General features: G+C 47.2%; 1 protein-coding gene across 1 annotated transcript; it reads right to left on the bottom strand.

Annotated features, from left to right (window-relative positions):
- Window positions 1-9,860: 9,860 nt before the first annotated feature.
- On the bottom strand, window positions 9,861-11,192 carry LOC144103627 (uncharacterized). The gene has a single exon (XM_077636294.1). The coding sequence runs from the start codon at window positions 11,190-11,192 to the stop codon at window positions 9,861-9,863; it is 1,332 nt and encodes a 443-aa protein (XP_077492420.1).
- Window positions 11,193-23,167: the final 11,975 nt, after the last annotated feature.

The raw sequence follows: 23,167 nt of genomic DNA, 5'->3' as shown, positions 1-23,167 counted from the left end.
TATGTAACCTAAGGGAGCACAATATTTACAGCCATGGCCGCCATTTTTTTGCGCTATGAAATCACGGAAAAAGAGTTCCCTGCTGCTTTAAACCAGAAGTCCACTCCAAAAGCTGCGCAATTTTGAACGCCCGAGTTTCAACATTTTTACGACCACATCGCCCAATTAGCGTACCGCTTGAGAGGGTCAATGTGAGATGTGGATTGGACACTATTGCCGGCGGGGAGAAGGGGAAGTAGAAGGGGGAGATTTAGAAAGGAAGCAGAAGTAAAGGAGCACGGTATTTGTGGTGCACGGTGTCTGTTTGCTCGAGGCTGGGCCGACTCGCGTCAACATCGGGAACCGACCGTTAGAAGCAGCACAGCAGTGGACCTCCTTCAAGTCTGGCGTCAGAGAACAACAGGGCGAGTTTCACGACTCTCTGCCTGGCAGACCAAGAATCGAGCGATCCCGGACCCAATGCACCATCAGGCACCTTTCGCCATTTGGTGTGCGGGGCCTACAGGCCGCGTCAGCGTAGCGGCACGTCTCTACGTCTGCGCAAGACCTGCAATAGCTGGGTGTTGACTAGAAGAACTGCCGATGACGGAGCTCACCACAGCCTGCCGAAATTACTTCCGGTCGTCGATCTTCTTCCCAGTGTACATGTAACAATAAAATAAAAAAGCTCTCTGAATCTCCTGATGCGCTTACACGAGGGATATGAAGGCCCCTGTTTTTCTGTACAATCAATGCCAACCTCCGCCCCAACGTTATTCACGTCTTTCTCCGGCAAGTGCAAGCACAATTCTTCACCTCCAAGTTGTAACATGATGCCATCATCGTTGTTGTCAGCCATCAAGATTTGATGTAACTCTTCCTCCGACACTATAAATTCTAGCCGTTTTCCTCCTATCATTCTGCGAGACAAAAAGTAACGGTTGCAAATGGGAATGAGGATAGCTCAGAACCACACACCTAGGTAACGAAAATTAAAAAAAATTTTTGTCACATTTGGGCAGGCGAAGAGGTACCAGCCGCTTTCACGTCAACAAATTTCAAGCAAAACCGAATTCTCTTATGACACATTGAGACGCGTTTGTCACAAACCAGTTTTTCTCCAATTAAAATGCGATACGCGCTGACGCAACCATTGCTCCTGCTTTCGCGGTGAAGTTACGACCTAACAAGCCTATTTCAGTGATTGATTGATTGATTGGTTGCGAACACTCGAGAAATTAAAGAATTCACAGTTACTGTATCGGGAAATATCTGTCGCTCTTAGGCTGCTAAACTGCCTCGAATGGCAGGACGTCAGTGACGTCAGTCAAAAATTTTTTAAATTAAAAAATTGTAATATGCTCTTACGAAAATATTGAAGGGAATGATTCATTCTTCAGATATGTAGCAAAATTTTTCTTCTGAAGTGTCTCCGTGTGTGACATCGAAGATTTAAGTCTGCGATAGAAAACCAAAGAGGAACGCATTTGATGATCGCAAAAACGTCAATAGAGACAAAATACGAGACTGCCGTCGATTCATCTGCGGAAATATTGATTGTTATAGCGAAATCCTCAATTGTATGAAAAAATTGCGTTCATAAACTGTTTACCGTTCCAAAATTATTTTGTCCAGAATTGTTGGGTATGATTTTACCGAAAGGGTTTAGTGTGGTAGTAAATGTCAGCAATAGCTGGTTCAGACGGCGCAGTAGACAGCCAAGGTTGTAGGAGCACTGGACTAAGCACCTCACGCACTCCGGGTGCGCAAAGTTCTTTGCTGAATAAAGTTTTACCACCACTACCAACATTACTTACCTGTTCGCTAAGCAGCAAGTCGAATGTGTAAAATACGCATTCAGAGTGTGCGGAAATTCAGTGAACTCTCGCTAAATTGACAGCGTTCTTTTTGGTGGGTCGCTGCGCCGCATTTCAATGCGCAAAAAAAATGAAAAACAGAAAATGCCCATGGGCCATGCGGAAGAAGACATGAGCAATTTAAACGACGAAAATAATTCGTGTTAACAATTTATTTAGGAAGCAGTTCATTTCTTCGTGAAATTAGGGAAGCACTTCTCAAGATAAACACGAAATGGAAGAAAAGATAAGCCCGTTGTACGCAGGATATGATCCCTAGACGTCCACATGGGCCATGTAGGGTCCAAATGAACTGAGCTACGGCGGCTATACAATGTTTTACTTTCAGATGTACTTGTTTTTCGCGTAGCCAAACTTTGGGAGCGTTAACCGACAACCTTCTTCCCCTCCACTGTTTGCAACAGCGGCCGTAAAACGTGCTGTATTGCCGCGAGCGTCCCATGAAACGTGATCCAGCGGCGTGGGCGCCAGCTGTACGAGAACACTTATATGAAGATTGCATCAAGCCTGGCAGAACAGAGACCTTAATTAGGATGATAAACACACAAAAGTAGGAAAATGGGGGCTCGTTAACATTTAACATATTAAGGAGGCCAACCGTCATTAAAACCAAGGAAAGCTTATCTTCAATGCTTTCAAGCCTTGTTTCAAATATTTTGGCTTATTCCGTATTTATACCATAAGGAGTGGCCCATCTCCGCATTAATGGGCCGTGGGATGTCAGTGAAAGTAACAGAACCCCAACAGCGGATCAAATGATCCAGAGCTCTCCCCTAGAGCGTCTTTCATGGGCAACGCTTAGTTTCGATACGTTAAACCAAATATAAGGTTATCATTATTGTCGTGGCTTTGTTCAATTTAAACCAAAAAGCGCCGATAAAAGTACGCGGAATCCCATTTTTGAAATTCGGGTTTAACAGAAAAAGGTCGGTTTATCTGGCATGCATGTCACAACTACGTGGCTACGCAGTACCAGAGACGGTAGACCATAGCAGGAAATTGAAGAACTGTTGGAAACAGGAACGTAGTGAGACACTATATCTTTCGAATTCGGTACTGTGGTTGTGAGTTTTGAGGCATTGATGGAAGAAATCAAACACGCCGCTGCAAAGCGAGAGGTTCCATGTCCTAGTTAAGTCTGTAAACTATTGTATAGCGCTATGTGCTCAGACTTATAAACACCTTTGGGCCTTCACATTGTCAAATAGGTTTTTCAATTGCATGGCTGCCACAAACAACTTTCGGTGCGATAAAAAGAAGCCGCTAGTACGAAAATATGAATAAACGACAGGAAAGTGCAATGTTTTCACTTCCGCGATGGTTAAGCGGCAGTTACATCACTGTCGTTAGCACACAGAATATATGATGCGTGGTTATCTCGTTCAGCGCATAATGCGACTGAATCATGACAACCAAGTGCTAGAACCAGCTGCCACTTATGTTTTCTCTTATGAAGCGAACAGTTAACTTATATATTTTTTGAACATTGTGTTACGACTGTATGAGTTCTCTCTGCAAAGATATGTCATTTGTGTGTTGTCATGAGTTATCTCATGATTTGTCTCATGATATGTCATGACATGTCTGATATATGTGATTATATATATCATATGTATAAGATATGATATGTCTGATATATATGTCATGATATGCTATCATATATATCTCATGATATGTCTTGAGTTCTCGCTATAAAGATATGTCATTTGTGTGTTTATTACTGCCACATCAGCTTATGGGTCTAAAAAAATACAAAAGAAATTCTACTTCACTTCTGACCGAACAAGGACGTTATATCATCCTCCGAAAAAAAGAAAATTAGCACGTAGAAAATAAAAAGTTAAAGCTTTCTGCACTAAATAAAAAGTTATGGGGGCACCTAAGCAATTCTTCTGATGTTAAAAATGCGAGAGCACTGCTTGTCGCTGAGTGTGTCGATGAGTTGTTGTAGGGGGGTTTGAAGGGTGAACATTGCTTCGCTGCGTTGCTACGGGCGCGTACTTCATCGGCAGTGAGCGGCGCCTCGGGCCACACTCTACTGTCTCTCCTGATGAAGACGCGAGCGATTAAACTGGAACGATGAAGACTCTATAGCGTCGCAACCTCACTCTGAGAAAGCTGAAGGACAACTGACAGCGGCAGCAGGGGCTTTTAATTTTGTGTATTCTCTAGACGCGTTTACATCAATACGACAGTGGCGCATCGTATTTACTAGTGTATCTCGCGGAGGCGTCACGCCGCCGTTTACATGCACCACGTCAAGTCAGGCAGGACAGTGGCATGTCGCCCAGTGCATGCGGTGGAGGGGGCCAGGCGTTTTCGTCTTGAGCCTGGTCTGCTTTCTTATCCGAGTGAGAGGGCTTTGTATAGCGACCCCAGACAGGAGGAGGGGCGTCCCAAATCTGTTTCCATTCATGGAGGAAGTCGACTTGCTCTTCTCGGAGGGAGAATCGCATTTATGGTGATGACGTCACTCGCGTACAGCGTCTTTTCCCCGCGTTTCGGTCACGCGTGCGTGTCACGGCTTTCGGCTACGGCGAGGTTTTCGCCCAACGAGCCAAGTAATGCTTTAGCATAAATATTAGGCGATGAAAACGATAACGAATACTCTAAAATAAACAAAACGTGTACCGGAATTTTCAAAGAATAAATACAAAGAAGGCCAACTCCTAACTATAGTATAACACAACATTGAATGCGCTGATGTTTGCCTGTCATATCTTGCGACCACAATGAAAAACGGCAGCCTCGAAACTTCACATGAGCGGATTTGAGCACTGGAAAATGTTCTTCGATATTATTTTCTCTCAGTGAAAATAATGCTTAAACTAATGCACCCTAAGGCACGAATTAGTTGTGGTTTTTTTTTAGAACTGCAGCTCCTTCAAGTGGTCTTTTGGCTCAAATTTGCCCAAGATGAAACGAATATGTTGTAATGCTCGTAATAATTGCAATTTCTACGTTGTTAAGGCGCCACTTTACTAACAATATGCGTTATGTTGTCAGATGACTTCTACCCAGTAAGAGGTGCTATTCTTGAACACACAAATTGAAGAAAATTACTATTTATGGCCTAAATTCGGTTCCAGCGTTATCGGACAAACCTGAAGAATGCCGTTCGGACTGGAAGAAATGTTCAAATCTTGAGAGTGGTTACTATTATGACGACGAAAAGCATGAATGCGTGTATACAGACAAAAAGTGTATCTACAGTCACATCTTCCAAACCAAGGAATTGTGCGCTTGGACATGTAAGGCAGGTTGGTAAAAAAATTTAATAGCTTATTTTCTATGAATATCTTTTGCCTCTTTTCCTAGGTTAGCCGCTCTTCTCAGCACACTGAAGGAGGACGAAAAGTTGCGCACGTTAGTATTTATTCATGATAGGTACAATAGCACAATAAAGGACTATACACGTAGGTGAACTACACACAAGATCTTACTGGCAACAAAGGCGTTCGGTGTAGGCTAGTCAGGAAAAATAAAGCAAAAGAAAATCAAGAAACAACAACAAAACTCAGTTATTAGCATTTTATATATAAAAATGAAGTTTCTTTCCTGGACAGTAAAGCAGATGGTTGGCTGGCACAGTTGTGTGAGGCCTACCTACTTGTATCGTCCTTTTTTGTGTTGTTGTATCCGTCGTGAGACAGTACACCATTTTGTACTCTCTTGCAATCGCTTTCATTCGTTGACGCATTCGCTTTTCAGCTATGTTTTCTAACGTAACGCTTGCTCTTTTACTCACAAAGCGACCTGTTTAAAATTGTGTGCTAATGCCCGCGATGATGCGACGACATTTTGTTAGCATGCAGCTGGAATTTGAATTCCTACTCTATGACTGATGACAGAGGTAACGACGTTTTTGCTTAGCGTGAAAACTCCGGAGTGGGAGCGTTCAATGAGGGTAGTAAGGGACACGGCAATGTTTTCGTTTGCACCACCTTACGCGAATATGCTGTGTATAGTCGCATGACCTAGGGGAACATCAGAGGTGGAGTAGAATTTAAACGCGGAAAAAAGTTAAAATTTCTATTAACTTGAGCTCAGGCATACACTTGCATATGAAGATAATTCAGGCACCTTAAATATCTGAAGTTAAAAAAAATCCGATTCCAGGGACACGAACTAACAGAATTCAGCAGGATGTGAGACGTATTGCCCCGAAGCTTACGCTTGTTTAGCAATGTTCTTTGTATACCTCCGTCCACACGTGGCCTTATCACTTTGTGACGCGCGTCGCGACCAGGGGCCGTATTTTGTTACTTTTCGTTTCGATTTCTTCTATCTTAGTCCCTTGTTATTGGTCGTAGCTTCTCGGCGATGTAGGCTGCGGCTGACGACCCCCAAAAGTGGACCAAAAACCTGGGAGACGCTTAAATCACGCTAAGAGTATGACACGATAGCGTTAAAAGGCCCCTACGTCGCTTTTTTTTTCTTTATTGCCTGGCTTTGACACAGAAAATTGCACATAACAAACAATCAACAAAAGACAAACGCTATGTACACCCGACTCGAAGTCAGCCAGCATGAGTCAGGCTTCGTCAACTTAAAATTCACGCAGTGTACAGAGTGGCTCTAGTCTTGAGAGCCACTCCGGAGGCTCCGCTGCGGCCTTCTGAATGGCCAGAAACATGTCCATACTTTCTCGAAAGTAGATTCGGGCAGGTCTTGCGTCTCTGTCACAGTGAAAGCCTGCCATTCTCGAGCGCCATATAAAGTGGAGGCCTGTCAGCATTATTAAATCATAAGGCACCCCATCCTCATTTTCAACACATAAGTAACGGATGCCATACGGGTCTAGTGGAAATTCTTTCTTTAAGGTTCGCTGTAATACATCCCAAAAATAAACCCCTTCCCAACAGTGTAAAAATACATGGTCTATTGTTTCAGGCTTTCTGCAAATTAAACAGTGAGAACCCCAGGGTAAAAATAATTCCTTTCCCTCTAAAAATTTTTTAACCGGTAAGGTTCCGGTGTGCAGCTTAAAAAAGAAGGTTTTGGTTCCTGATGGCACCTGCATGTTTTTAACTCTCTTTAAAACATCTTTGCCTTGGCCTCCACTGTACAAGGCCCTGTACAAGGGCACCGGGAAAACTACATCGCACAAAGCACGGTACAGTTTCTTTCGTTTCACAGTCGACAGAAAGTCATTTGAAAACCGCGCGGAAAGAAACCTTACACTGGCTACGATTTCCCGGTAAAAACCGGTGACCCTACTGTAAACGTCAGCAGTTCCGACTATGTACTCTGGAAGCAGATGCCGCAGCCTAACTTGGCATACGGTACGCAAAAACGGGTCTCTTGTGTCCCGAAGAAACAAAAAACTATTGACCAGCTGTCTCAAAAACAAATGGCCCAGTCCCAGCCCGCCGTCTTGAACCCGTCGGAACAGGTTGGTCCGGCTGCAGCGCTCCCATTCAGACGACCAGACAAAGATGGCGAAAATTCGGTGTAGCTTTTGAATACTTAACCGTGAACAGTGCAACACCTGCATGACGTACCAGAGCCTGCTGATAAAGAACAAGTTGCAAACAGTGGCTCTGGCGAAAATGGACAAGGTCGTTCCTTTCCACTTATCAGCTCTTTCCCGTATCTCTTTAATCTGTCCTGTCCAATACTGTTCACTGTCACGGTAAGCAGCGAGTGGAACGCCCAAGTATTTATCTGGCGTCGTCGTCCAAGGCACGCTGGCAAACCGCTCCGGCGTAGATGCCCACCTTCCGTGCCAAAGTCCGAGGCACTTCGACCAGTTAACCCCGCTTCCAGTAGCTTGGCTGAAATCTCATACACATTGAACGGCCTCGCTTATGCCTCCCTCGTCAACGGCAAACACAGCAATGTCATCAGCGTACGCCAGAACCTTTACTTCGGCTGCTTGTAAACTGAATCCGGTAATACTTCTGTTTTTCAGTAGCTTCAAACAAAGGGTCTCCACATAAATACAAAATAAAAGGGGGCTGAGGGGACAGCCCTGGCGCACCGAACGCTGCACGCTAATGGGGGCCCCCAGACTCTTGTTAACGATCAATTTCGTCGTGCAGTTCCGGTACGCCAGGGCCATACCCTCGCGAATAACAGAACCAACGTTAACATGGCTTAATACTGCAAACAAAAGTTCATGGGCAACGCAGTCAAAAGCCTTTTCTAAATCGATCTGAAGAATAGCCACCTGACCATTTGTGTCATCACAGGTTTCTAAGACACTGCGCGCAACGTGAATATTTGTAAAAATAGACCGCCCTTTAATCCCGCAGGTCTGATGCGGACCAACTAAGTGATGAATCACGGTCTGCAGCCTTCGCGCCAAAATCTTCATAAAAATTTTGTACTCAACATTAGTGAGTGCTATCGGTCGGTATGCTGTCACCAGTCGTAATCTGTCTGTGTCGTCTGTTTTGGGAATCAGCACAGTATGGGACGACCCATAGGACGGAGGCAGTGCTTTGACTTTAAAAGCTTCGTTAAAGATTACCCTCAAGACCGGGGAAATTACATGTTTAAATTCTTTGTAGAATGCCGCGCTGAACCCGTCCGGTCCAGGCGACTTTCCTGGGTTTAAACTATCTATTGCTTGCTCAACTTCCTCTTGATTTATCTGCTGTTCTAATCTGTCTTTAGTTTCGTCGTCCAGACGCGGCATCTCGGCTAGAAACGCCTCCTTAAATGTGATAACATCTACCGGGTGCGATGCGAAGAGCGCCTGGTAATGCTCGAAAAAGGCTCCTTTGATGTGATCGATGTACGTTTTTGAAACACCTCCCCATTCTATTTCGTTAATGTGATTTCTTTCGGCACGGGTTTTTTCCAAACCAAGTGCTCGTTTCGTTGGCGCTTCCCCTGCAGCCATGTTTTCTGCCCTTGCCCTCACCAATGCTCCCCGATAACGTTCTTCTTCGATTATCTCTAGCTTTTGTTTGGTTTTTCTTATGTCCTCCATCCATTTACCAGGCGCTCGGCATTCCTGTTTTAACATCTTCTGAAGCAGTGTCTTTAGCTCAATTTCCTGTTGTTTTGCTTGATGACGTATACAAGTGGCTCTTTCTACTGCTTTTAATTTTAAAGTTTCCTTAGTGAGCTCCCACTGCTGCCATATCCTCATGTTGCTACTTGGTTCTATTTTTGCTACTTCTTCCCTTACAGCTCGGTTATAAAATTCGTCCTGAAGTAGCTTGTCGTTCAACTTCCACATTTCCCATGAAAAACCATTCCCCTTCTTAATGAATCCTATGCAGCATTGAACCAAACAGTGGTCAGAAAATGATACCGGCATAACTACATAACTATTGCATTTAGGTACAGTTTCCGCGGATGCATAAATGCGGTCTAGCCGTGCGTGACATGTGCCCTCGAATCGTGTGTACCTTACAGCACGCGTTCCTTCAAGACACTCTGCTACATCCTCGAGGTTGCAGTTCACAATCATTCGTAACAACACTTCGGTGCTTTTGTCTCGGAAACCTCGGAGGCTAGTCTTGTCGCGCGCACTAAGGACACAGTTGTAATCGCCCATAACAATCAGCTGTCTGTCAGTGCGAAGCCGTTCTTCGACGCTTTCAAAAAACGCGGCTCGGTCATTAACCACATTAGGAGCGTAGAGGCAAACAATGCGCCAGTCTATGTTACTGAGCGAAAAATCGATGGACACGTGTCGACCCGACAAGCACGAATGATGACCGTGTACATCTATTCCCGGCAACTTCTTAACAAAAAGAATACAGCCAGCCGATGTGCCTACAGCATGGCTAACGACGGCAAAATACCTAGACGTGAAACGTCGCACCATGCTCCCGGTCTCTTCCTCACCATCGACTTTAGTCTCCTGCACTGCCAGTATATCAATATCTTGCTCCGTTATAAGTCTGTACAGCTGGCTTTGTTTTCTATTACCTGCCAGGCCTCTGACGTTAAGGGCGGCGACTTTAAACGGAGTTGCAGAAGCCATTTTAACTTAGGAAGAAGAGACCGAAAGCACGGTGCTTACCTCCCGCGCCTAGCATGTCGCTAGACGATGCCGTCGCCGCCGGTGTCATCCGGCGCGAGCACGTGCTCCTGGTCAGGAGGCGCCTTGTCGCCGCCACGCTTCTCAGCCGGAACTTTTGGGCGCGGTCTCAGACCGGCCCGTCGTGCTTGGGGCGTCTTTGCCGGCGGTTCCCCGACGCTGGACTCCGCTGCCTTCTCCCCGTCGGCCTTGGTCTCGGCGTGTGGCCGCTTCGCAGGTGTAGTCACGCCGACGTTCATGCGGGAGTCGTCCTTTTCGTCGTGGCTCTCGCTGGCGGCCTTCCGTTCCACGTGCACGGACGAGCTCGCTCCATCTTTGGGCGTTTCCACAGGCGTCGAAGATGGGTCAGTAGCTGGCGACCCGCTCTCCTGAGCCACAGCCGTGTCGGTGTTGCTACTCGCAACAGCTGGCTGCACCGCCACCCCCTCCGCTTTGCCCGTGTCGTCGGCACCGCTCGCTGCCTCCTCTGCTTCGACGACGTCCATCAGTTCTGCGGAGACGCTCGCTGCTACATGCCCGGTGGCCGACGCGTAGGTACGAACGCAGTCAGCCTCCGAGTGTCCATAGCGCCGGCATTTCGAACACCTGGGCACCTTGCAATCGCGGCGAACGTGCCCCGTGCCGCCGCAACGAAGGCACTGCATCAGCCGCCCGGGAACCACCACGAGAGCCAACTCGCCAGCGACTCGTACCTGGTGGGGCAGGTCGTCCACCTTCACACCTGGCTTCAGTTTCAGAAGCACGGTCCTCGTGGTGGACCCCTTCTCCTTCATGCCGGCGACGCGCCAACGCTCCCGGGTGACCTCGGTCACGTTGCCGAACGCCGCGAATGCCGTACGGATGTCCTCGTCGGCGACGCCGTGAAGCATCCAGTGGAGGCGCAGCTTTACCTGGTGGTCTTCTGGATCGAAAACAATGCAGCGGCGTCCCTTGACTTCCAGCTCCTTCGTGGCGGCCAGTTTCTTTGCGGCGTCAGCGGTGCTGAAGGTCACCGCCCACACGTGGTTTATCTGGTACGCCCCCAACGCCACGACGTCGGGGAGCGCACCAGCGTTAGCGAGGGCGTCCCTGAAGTCTTCGACCCTGTAGGGTCTCGCACGCACGTCCCCGTGCAGAAAAACCGTGTTTAAAACCACACGTCCGGTAGGCAGGGTAGGCAGGACGATCTCGTAATCCTTATCAGCGTCGCTGGCAAACCTGTTTCCGCGGCCGGCAACGGCCGCTATCGCCGTTCCGTGGGAGCTCATGATCCTGCGTCCGTCACGCTCGGTGGCCGGAAGTAGAATGGCCCCTACGTCGCTTGGGGGTCCCGTGGCGCACCCTTTTGCCGACATCGACACCCCCGTGGCATCACATGCTGCTTGCTTTGTTGCACATCATTGTCCATATTAATTGGCGAGTCTAATTAATTATCCTAATTAGCTAAGTGTTTCTTGCTATGAAATGTGCCTTCAATGCGGTGGGAGGTGCTTGTGGAAGGCCTCCATTTATCTCACTAAACGAACGTTCCTCAGTTCCTAAAGAAAAGCGGTTCGACTCCGCTTGGCCACCTTTTTTTCTTTCGAGCGAAACTGCTTTTCAACGTCACCCCTCTCTCAACCAAACCGAGATTTTCCAGTCATGGTGACGCTTAACGAGAATTTTAACGCTATCACGTTAAAAAGAAAGGTAAACAAAAAGAAGGCGTATAAAACGCATCGCTTGAGACCCTATCTTGTAATCTTGCATTTTCCTTCCCATTTTTTTTGCCTCTGGTATTTGTCAGGTTCCGGCTTTGCGCTGGAACGGGCGAGTGATATTTCTTCCAGGTATCGCCCACGACGACAGTTGTGAATGGACAAAAGAAAGGAAAAGAAAAATGAAGGTTACAAAATAGAGCCGCTCATCACTATAAACAATGATAATCATGCGAGAGAGCTTCGCAGTGGTCTGGGTTCTTTGCAGCGATTCAGGCGCGCCTTTCTGAAAAGTTTTGTTGCACCGGCGACCGTCTAGTGCGCTTACTGCTATCGCCGTTGTCAAGTTGCTTTCTGTTTTTGCTTTTGTTGTACACTTCTCCGTCGGGGCCTGCCATTGCTAGGTCCTCAAAAGTGGAGTCGGCCACCCAGTCATCAACGTTGATTCTACAGTAGCCTCGGTATCGCGTACGTTCTTAAGCTTCGCGCACGAGGACGCCGAAGAATGATTGGAACTCTTTTACTGAGGCCACCGCGGTGGCACAGTGGTTATAGAGCTCGGCTGCTGTCTCGAAAGACGCGGGTTTGATCCCGGCCGCGGCGGTCGAATTTCGATGGAGGCGAAATTTTAGAGGCCCGTGTACTGTGCGTTGTCAGCGCACGTTAAAGAACCCCAGGTTGTAGAAATTTCCGGAGCCCTCTACTACGGCGTCCCTCATAGCCTGAGTCGCTTTGGGATGTTAAACCCTCACAAATCAAATCAACTCTTTCACTGAGATAATTCTGATCTCATAGGAAAGCGCTGGAATCATACGGAACGTTTTAATTTATCTCGAGAGACCAGCCTGTGCTAGCACAGGCAAAGATGCCCAGGACGCACAAAAAGTGATATTGGCAGACAGGTACCATATCAACTGACTATCGGTTTTGTTTTACTGCTACGTACTAAAGCAGCGTAGTTTGACTATCACCCCTGAAAATGTGGACACTTTAGAATTTGGCGCTAACAGAGAAGAGCAGTCAGGAAGTATGATTACGGGAGAAATGGTGTGTTGCTACTCTTACGATAGAGTTGTGATACTGCATGCGCCACTTGCGAAGAATCTGGATATCAGCTTCGATTGCCGTTCACGCTTTGCGGATACTTTTGTTAACGACTGCACATAGTGCGAGAACCACGAGGCTTTTCTGACGACCTCAATACATTGAAGAAAGGCTCCGGAACATGTTTACGAGCATCCTTCGCAAAGAGCAGAGCTCTTGCTTTGATCTCGCATCTGGCAGCTTAACGAGACAGTGAGCGCTTATGTCGAAATACTGATGCATATTTTCCGTCGGGCCGATCACGGAAAGGCCGATGAGATGAAAGTCGATTTCCTGCGGGGATCCCGTGTGGGTGCGCAACATTGCCCAAGAGAGGCGTTGGTGTCCAGGCGTCATCAAAGGCATCAAGGCTTCCCGGCTGGTCGCGGTTGATACTCCAGATGAGCCAGCCTGGCGTCACTTGGACCAAATTCACCGTCCTGTGCGTACGTCGCCCGTAGCTCCTAAGGCGGAAACGCCCGAACTAGTCCAGCCAAGCCTAGGGAACAAGAATCGCCGTGAGGAAAGCGCCTCAGCCCGGGAAGTTCGGAACCCAACGGCGCCGCTCGTCTCTTCGACATCGCCTCCGGCCGAACCAGCTCAATGTGCAACACCGCCGGTTTGTCGGAGGTCTACCCGACAACGGAGGTCCGTGCAAATATTGCGCTTCAGAAGAAAGGGAGGAATAATGTGACCTGCTGGGCTGACACGTGCTCAACGTGATTGACTATTTTGTGTGACGTCACCAAGCAAGCAGCCTTTATATAGTTCATTGTCTGCCAAATAAAAGCAGTCATGCGTTTGCCCTCGGCCCGATACTGAAACTCTGTCACCCGTTACAACACAATGGAAACTGGTTGAACGAACCATGCGGCGTTTAGAAAACTGGTGGCGCTCACGGCACGGTCACGCTTTTTGAAGACTCAGAGAGTCAAAGAAGTGCCATGGACGTGTGTTAGGAGTCTTGGTTTTTAATTTTTGTTACCTTTCTTGACTTGATCCAGTTTTGGCTTTTTTGGCTTGAGCCAGTTGGTATATTAACACCAACTGGCCCAGACTTCAGTACTTCTGCACAATTTTTTGTGCCGTTGATCTCTCGATGCAAAGGGATAGCCAGAAGAATCATCATCATCATCATCATCATCATCATATTCATCATCATCATCATCAGCAGCAGCAGAAGCAGCAGCAGCAGCGGCACAGCAACCTGCCCTCTGACAACCCATAGTTCGGCAAGCCCTTTGAAGGAAAGCAAACATCCGGAGAACTTCTGGTCGGCACCGTGCCCTTTATTTCCACAGCTGTCCAGCAGGCCATATGCTTCGTCGCTGGCTGTACAGAACAATGGGCCTTCGGAACTACTCAGTTGATTCCTCGTAACCTCACCGCTCAGCGATGTGAGAAACTGACAAGTACTTTCGCCAAGAAGAGTGCATGTTGATACGTTCATCACAATCCCGATTATTGTCAACCTCAAGTTTTGCATCAGCAGATATGGCACCATTGGATCCATGCTGCGAAGGTGGTTGGACAGCGAAGCTATGCTGTCTGCATTCAATTTTTAGCCTGGAGATTTTTGCTTACGACAACGACACGAAAACGCAACCGTAATCTTTACCGGGAAACCCAGAGGAGGAGAAGGAGCGTGCTTCGCTTTACTTGCAGGCGCCGTTATCGTACATTATGCAGTTTGCATTACACATGAGGGCTTCGAAAAATGTCAACCCCTTTAGAAGCAGCTGAAAACCTAATGTTTAGCGGAACGCGTAGTTGTAATTGTTGGCACCGCGCATCGGTAATATAGCGCGGGCAGCGGCTACCGCTAAAGGTGTCCCGGAATGAGAACTACTACCTAGGCAAAAGAGCGGTGAAACCCTCCACTTTCCTCCAAAACCCGGCCCAGTGCATTCATTAAAGTTTTACCACCACCACCACCACCACTACTCTTACGGCGTGGTTTTGGTGTCCACCGAGATATTTGAGACAGGAATAATTTCCTTTCCTTAAATTTTCGTTTCGTTTTTCTTGCCTTACGGCGCGGTTCGGGTGTCCACCAAGATGTGTGCGACAGGCGTGGATGGATGGAAGCAACTTTTATTAGACGAAAAAACATCTTCCAGGGTTGTCCCCTACTGGTCCAGGAGTCCACGGGCTTGTGCTTCACATAAAGCCCGATCAGCCAGCCATGTCTGGCCGGAGGGCTGAGCGGTCCGTAAACCAGCCTCCCAGGAAGAATGAGTGGGATTGGGGATGGGGATACTGCCTGTGGGGAAGGACATTCCCAAAGGTAGTGGAAAAGTGGATCTGGGCATGCCACAGGTGTTACAATGATGAGGAAAGGTGGGATGGAAGCATGAGAGACGGTGGGGTGAAATAAAGCAGCCCGTCTGTAATTGTCGCCATGTGGCGCTGGATAAGGGCGACAAGGTACTGTGGGGTGGCGGTAATATCGTGTGGCTGAGTTTGTAGAGCGTGGTGATTTGATATGTATGAAGGTCCGATGGGGCCTCTTGCGCAGGGTTGGGTGCCTGATCGTCTGGGGCCCGGGAGGAGAGTTCTCGGGCCAGCGCATGAACGCGCTCATTACCAAGGATCCAGGCCTGCCCAGGGATCCACGACAGAGTAACCGTTCGGTCGAGAGAGGTGGCTGTGGCAAGAGTACGGTGTGTGTCTGGCGTCGCCACGCCATTTAGGCAGTGGCGTTATGCGGCTTGGGAATGTGTGCAAATTTCTGTTGTGTTTTTGTCAATGGTGGAGTGGGCAAGCGCAAGGGCGATGGCGGCTCCTTCCGCCTCTGAAAGTGAATTAGTCCGGATAGTGGCGGCGACCCCCACTGTGCCGTCTTCACAGGCTGCGACTGCCGTGAAAAATCCTACATTAGAATTTTCTGCCGCGTCGACATAAAGGATATCGGAGCGGTTGCTGTATGTATTGGTGTAATAGCTCTCTCGAGCCTGCCGTCTACCCTGATGGAGGCTAGTGCTCATATTGCGCGGTAGGGGCTTCTGATATATGTGATCCTGCGTGCGCAGAGAAATCATGTTAGGTGTAGGACTTATTGGGGTGGGAATGGATGGATTGAGACGGAGCTGTCACATTAGGTGTTGTCTTGTTTTCGTGGGACTTAGGCTGACTAATTGGTTGGTGCGTTGGGCCTCTATTAATTCGATCACGGTATTGTTGGTACCACGGCCAGGAGACGTTTAGTGTTAGCCGTCCGTAAAAGACGTATGGCGGAGATGACAGCCGTGCGTATTAGGATGTCTGCCTTTGTGTTTGGCGAGAGTGAGTATGTGGTATGGGAGGTGGTATGTATGCGGCTAATGATTAAGACTTTTGTCATATTGAGGGTATCGCGTTCAGGCAGCCCATGATTGCGTGCTGCGACCCGCCTGATTAGTGCAGCCATCTGTTTGGTCGGTCTTTGCAAGAGCTGAAGGGTGGCGGTTGCATCGAGTGTGTTGTTAATGAGAAGGCCGAGAATCTTCACCTGAGACAAAACGGGCACTGGATTCCCGTACATGTGCAGTTCAGGGGGGGGGGTCACTGTGGAGGAGTTTCGGCTGCAAGAATTCTGAATCATTTGGAGAGCAACGGAGGCCTGTGTTTGCTAAATGGGTGGTGGTGATGTCTATGGCAGATTGCAGGATATCCTGGACTGTTCCAATGGATCCTCCCTTTTTACAGAGGGTTATATCAACTGCATACATGGCTGTGTGGAGCCCCGGGATAGCAGCAAGGGCCTTTGCCGGTGGCGCTAGGGCAATGCTAAAAGGTAAAGGTGATAAGACCACCCCTTGTGGGGTTCCCCGGTTAGGCAGGGGGAAAGGCTGGGAGGCGACATCCTTAAGGTAGAGTTTTGCGGTGCGTCCCTGAAGGAAGGCCCGAACATATTGCCATATGCAGGTGCCGCAGCCCGTGGCGGCTAGTGTCGTCAGGATATAGTCACGGCTTATTGTGTCGAAAGCGTTATGGATATCCAGGACCAGTATGGCTTCTGTAGCGGCTGTACGGCGCTAATTGTAAAAAAGAGGCTCTTTAAGGGCGAGAAGTACGTCTTGCGCCGAGATGTTTGGACGGAAGCCAAATTGAACGGTGGAGAGAAAGCCTGTTTTTTCTAGGAATGGTTGCAGGCGATTGAAAATGACATGCTCGAAGAGCTTGCCGACACAGCTCGTTAACGAGATGGGGTACAGATTTTGAAGGGTGAGGAGCTTGCGTGGTTTAGGTATAAATCGCTTTCTGGCATGGGTCCAGGCTGATGGAAGCCTCCCAGCGTGCCAGTGGTTATTGAAGAGCTCCGCGAGTTCCTGGAGGGAGACTTCGTCCAGATTGAGTAGTGTCTTGTACGTTATGCCATCCGGCCCCGGCGCCGTAGAGCGGTGAATACTAAAGAGTGCTCGGCGGACTTCGTTAAAGGCGAGGTCGGCATCAAGTTCCAGGTTAGGTGGAAGTAGATTAGGTGGATCTGCTGACTGAAGGGATGTGGGCAGATAAGTGTCCCGTAGATGGCCAATTACGTCTGTGCCCTTTTGGAGCTCTAGTTGTATTAGACGTTGTGTGTTTATTTGTGTCTGAGATTTAGTGGTTTTTCGATCTAAGAGAGCGCGTAAGAGGGACCACGTGCGTTTAGTGCTTAATGTACCCTTGAGATCGTTACAAAAGGTTGCCCAGTCTGCGCGGGCTGGCGAGTGAGAGCTGCTATGCGGAGTCTCAATTTACGATTGTGTCGCTGGTGACGCCAGCGCTTGAGAAATACCTGTAGGGCCTCCTATAGATGAGCCAGATGCGGATCAACCTGCGGTGCCGCAGGGGTGTTTCTAATGCGTTTGCTGTTCGCCTGGATAGCCTCCACCAGACGGCATTTCCAGTCGGTGCCAGTACGGGGTTCGGTAGAATCAGCTGCCAAGTATAAGCGCAATTTTTAGCAATCAGTGAGAAGCTGTGAACGAGGGTTGAAAATCTTGGAATTCTAAGCAATAGTAGTGGAGACTGGAAAGTGGTCACTCCCAAGGCTGTTTTGGAGAGCCGTGTGAGATTTAACGATTATGTTCGATGTGGTTCATGTGAGATCGGGTGTGGTGTCGCGGGCAACACTTGTGCCAATGCGAGTGGGTACGGGGGGGTTTGTGATCAGGCCAAGGTTGTAATCAGCCATTGCGGTAGAAATGAGGTTAACTTTGGGGGTATCCGAGGTGCATCCCCAGTGCGTGTGACGTGCATTAAAATTGCCCACCAGAAGGAGGTTTGAGGAACGAAAGGAGCCCAGGGTACCCGGAATAACTCTGCCTTTGTCTTTGGGATTGCTGTATATGTTAGGAATAGAGAGGCCATATGTGTGCCCAGGTGAGCTGAGCTCTATCGCGGTATATTGAGTGCCATTGCTGTCGGGGGTGTTTGTCGATGTGCGGTCTAGCACCGGCATAGATGCGAGTGTCAGGATTGCCGTACGTGGCGTAAGGGCTGCCGTGTGATAACCGCGGATATGAATGCGATTTGTTTCCGTCTCTTTCAGAGTGATGGCACGGGGGATTAGGAGAGTTTGCGATATATGCTGCTAGTTGCGCTTGTTTTCGGCGTATGCTGCGGCAGCTCCATTGTCATATAATTGTTTCTGTTGGTGTAGTAGACTGGCGTCGCCGCCGACCTTTTCGCGTGCTATTGTTCTGTGCCATGTTGCTGGTCTGGAGATACTGAATGAAGACAAGCAGCAGGTTGAACGGCGCGCTGCTTGCGAGGCAATTCTTGATGAGGTACAAGTTTTAAATGCTTGTTGATGCCGGCTTCATGTTTTTCCAAACGTGTGGTGATCGTAGCTTTTATCCTGTCAGCCATGACTATCAGCTGCGCCTGGGCTTGTGTGAGCTGTGGCTGCATTGCTACAAGTTGTTCAGGAGCTATAGTGTTGATTATGCTAGTGATTTCTGAGCGAAATTCAGTGGAACCTATTTATTGCTTTACCGCCTCTTGAGGTGTAATGGGAGGGGGGGGGGGGGGTCAGGGGTTGGATAAGGGGTACTAGTGGAGGCTGCTTAGACGGACAACTCACTCTTTTTTAGCAGGGCCGGTTCCTTTGTCGGGTGTAGCGTTCCGGAGTGACTGCCTCCTGGGTCTTCTGAATGCGGACTGTGCATTCACTGGCTTTCGAGGTAGAAGCCCGTGGCTCGGTGGCGTCCGTCTTGGTACCACTGCGCTCCAAAGTTTTATGCCCGGCGCTCATGGTGTCCACACTGTGCTTTTCCGTGTGGTTTTTGTTATCTTGTTTGTGCGACGGTTCCGGATTCTCGGTCTCTAGGCCTGCTCCAAAGGTCTGGGCAGCCGTGCTGACCACTGGGTTCTCCTTCCTCAGCGGTGGGAGGAGTGGCCATTCTTCTGTGGTTCGGTTCCAAGGTTTCTTTGGATGGACAGTGAGTGCCTTCCTTGGACCGTTGGTCGGATTCACTTTCGTGGGCAATGTAGTTCTGTTGCTGTATCTTTGCGGTCCTCCCGGCCGGTCTACTTGGGTTTGGTTCAATTTGGGCCAATGCTCATTCCTGGGTCGATCCTAAGTCTCGTGCTCTTGCTCAGCCTTGTGCTTCTCGGCAGTCTTGTGCTTCTGCTCACTCTTTTGCTTCTTCTGCACATCTAGAAGAGTCCTCTGTGCAGCAATGTCTCCATAGGGATGGCGTCGGATTGCGGTTTCATCAGTTTTGCCTGCTTTTTCTCTCTATTCGTGCAATTCTGCGACAGGCGTCATTTCGTTTCCTTAAATTGTCCAACGGGCAAGGCGTCGCGCCGAACGGATCATGGCGTTCCGTGAACACCTTGGAAACGGTACAACACGCTGTAGCGTCCCGCTTTTAAAGACGAAGCGGAAACGGTTCTTTTAAGGATTTTTCATTTTTCTATTTTTAATAGAGTTTTCTTTCGTTAATTTTTTCTCGTTACGATTGCTTTATGATCAGCATAATATGCGATTTCTCAGCTGTATTTCCTTTTTGTTTTTATTGTCTTTTATTTTTATACATTTCGTTTTTTAAATTCTTTTTATATGATGATTCCTTTATGATCAGTATGATATACGATTTCTATGGTGTTGGGTACTTTTCCACTCCTGGATTTTTTTATTTTGATGGCGATGACGACGAATTCTTTGGACGGTAGAGGTATACAGCTTCGCTGTTAATATCGTCAACCAACGTTGTCGCCACGCCCTAGGACAAAAGCAATGACGAACACTTTCGGAAACAGGACCACGCCAAGTAACCAGAACGGTGGTCATTGTGATCCCTGTGATCCATATCCTAAGACAGCGAGGAGCTGCAGCGAGAAGATGGGGAGTAAGGTTCAAGTAACTGTCCTTAACATGCTTGAGCATATCATTTCTGGTTCTAAAAGAGTAGTGGTGCCGCCTTCGGAAGCCTCGCAATTATAAGCTTGCACGCTTCTTCGCGTGTCTCCTTACGACGAACAAACGCGAGCGCAAGCGCAGTTTCACGGCAAACGGAAAAGGTTCTGTTATCGTTTGTAACCCCACGGTATTCGACAAAGCTGCAATTTTGGAAATGGAGTACCCGCTTAGCAATCATTTTCTTCTTCGTTTCTTACTTCCTCTTTTTATTTTTTCTCAAGAGCCCCTTAAGACAGTGTACATCATTTGAGGAAGTAGCTACCTAGGCATTCCCGATTAATTGCGTTATCGATGCCAGCATTCTCAAAACAGCTTTGAGAAAAAGCGTTGGGACTCGATTCACTGATCTGGTTTGCAGATGTTTCACCGCGATTGTTTGTATTCGTGACAAGCGTGGTCGAAGTCGACATGACACTAAACTTTGAATTTGAATATGAGTAATACAGGGTGTTTCAACTAAGAGTTTAAAAATTAAAAAAATAGACCTTTTGAGTAAAAGAGCCGCTTTTTTAATTCATAGCACTGTCAGCGATATAGTATGGTATAGTACAGCTAAGACGTACCAACTGGCATGGTTAGCTAATATAGGATACTGAGCTATTTAACCATTTCTGTTAGGCTCTTAAATAATTGAGGTCTGTAGCACACCGTAAATGATATCCATATCAGTTTTGCAGCGAAGCTGTACACCTCTACTGCCCAAGTAAATTTTCGTGTCGTTGCGTCGTCAGCAAAAAACTCCAAGAGTGGAAAAGTACCCCAAAGAGTAGAAATCGTGCATCATAGCGATACCCGCCGCGGTGGCTCAGTGGTTAGGGCGCTCGACTACTGATCCGGAGTTCCCGGGTTCGAACCCGACCGCGGCGGCTGCGTTTTTATGGAGGAAAAACGCTAAGGCGCCCGTGTGCTGTGCGATGTCAGTGCACGTTAAAGATCCCCAGGTGGTCGAAATTATTCCGGAGCCCTCCACTACGGCGCCCCTTTCTTCCTTTCTTCTTTCACTCCCTCTTTTATCCCTTCTCTTACAGCGTGGTTCAGGTGTCCAACGATATATGAGACAGATACTGCGCCATTTCCTTCCCCCCCCCCAAAAAAAAACCCATCATAGCGATAATAAAGGAGTCGTAACATAACAATTAAAAACAATGTATAAAAATGAAAAATAAAGATAATGATTACAAAATTAAAAAAAAAGAAAATTGCAGCATTCAAATCGTATTTCATACTGATCATAAAGCAGTCGTAATGTAGAAAGAATTTAAGGAAACAAACATCTATAAAAATAACAGAAAGTTCTTTAAAAATGCTTAATAATAATAAAGTAATAATAATAATAATAATAATAATAATAATAATAATAATAATAATAATAATAATAATAATAATAATAATAATAATAATAATAATAATAATAATAATAATTGGTTCTTGGGGAAAGGAAATGGCGCAGTATCTGTCTCATATATCGTTGGACACCCGAACCGCGCCGTAAGGGAAGGGATAAAGGAGGGAGTGAAAGCTTTGTCCTTAAGTACGGGACGCTACAGTGTGTTGCAGCATTGCCAAGGGGTCCATGGAACGCCATCGTCCATTCGGCGCGACGCCTTGGCCGTTGGGCAATTTAAGGAATGGAAATGACGCTTGTCGCACATATATTGGTGGACACCCAAACCGGGCCGTAAGGCAAGCAAAATGAAATGAAAATTGGTGTTAAGGAAAGGTAATGACGCCTTTCTCACATATCTCTGTGGACACCCAAACAACGCTGTAAGGGAACGAATATTTCCGACGCGCGGTGCCGACAATTACAACTACGCGTTTATTAGGTTTGCCGCTGCTTGGAAAGAGGTTGACGTCATTCGAAGCCGTCGTGTGAAGTGCAAACTGCATAATGTACGATAACGGTGCCTGCAAACAATGCGAAGCACGTTCATTCTCCCCACGTGTGTTTCCCGGTAAAAAATATGGTTGCGATTTCGTGTCATTGTCGTAAGGAAAAAAAAGCCAGACGAAAAATTGTATGCAAACAGCAAGCAACCACCTTCACAGCGTGGATTGGCGAGACAATGTTTTTAGAATTTCGAAAACGTGGTTACCCTCGGAGTATTCAATTTGAGTTAACTAGCCTGCTATTTAGCACATATTCACTATATTATGGATTACTACACCACTGAGAATGCTGTGCTGAACAAAGCGCTCTTCTGACTCAAAAAGCTCATTTTTGAATATTGTGTAAAATCTTAGGTGAAACATTTTGCATATTATAATACTAAATATACTAAATATTTGTACTCGATATTTCGAACGTTCCCACAGCTGACAAGAACAGAATGATTGACGAGTGCCATGCATTCAGAAAAGAATTGATTCAAGTAGACTGGCGAAAGGTCCTGACTTTGGTCGATGCTGACAATGCTTATGATGCATTTTTAGATATATTTAAAGGTTTTTACCAAGTTCACTTTTCTGTAAAAAAGCGTCAAAGAAATAAAAAAATTCGGAAACCATGGGTAACATACGAACTCTACCAACAAATGAGAACAAAAGACAGACTGTTCAGAAAATTCCTTCGCACGCGTAATCTTAATGACTTGACGATTTTCAAACAATATCGAAACACACTAACCAAGAAATTGTGCATTGCGCGCAAAGATTACTTCTCATCTTTTGTGGATGTCAAAAATGCACCGAGCGCACTGCTTTGGGACAAACTAAATATGTTACTACGCCGTGGTAATAGCAGGAGCTGCATGTCCAAACTTACTATTAATGGCAAGGACTTGCAAGGGGCGGAACTGGCTGATGCTTTCAACACTTTTTTCACAAATATGAGTACACCAGGTAGTTGCCACAACGCATGTCAATATATGAACAGGAGGAATGATAGAACTTTATTTTTACAGCCAGTCACAGTGCAGGAAGTGATTTCAACAATTAGAAGTTTAAACAACAGCAGCAGTAGGGATATCGATGAAATTCAAATAAAGCCCGTCAAATACATCGCAGATGTAATTGCACCAGTTCTTACGAATATTTTTAATATGTGTTTAACTACGTCTATATTCCCAGTAAAGTTGCAGGTTGCCAAAGTAGTAGTGCTCTTTAAAAAGGGGAATCGAAACGAATTGGGCAATTATCGGCCTGTATCTATATTGCCGAT

This window comes from Amblyomma americanum, chromosome 9 (genome assembly GCF_052857255.1).
Source record: "Amblyomma americanum isolate KBUSLIRL-KWMA chromosome 9, ASM5285725v1, whole genome shotgun sequence".
Classification (NCBI taxonomy): domain Eukaryota; kingdom Metazoa; phylum Arthropoda; class Arachnida; order Ixodida; family Ixodidae; genus Amblyomma; species Amblyomma americanum.
This window is presented reverse-complemented; position numbering and strand designations above follow the sequence as displayed.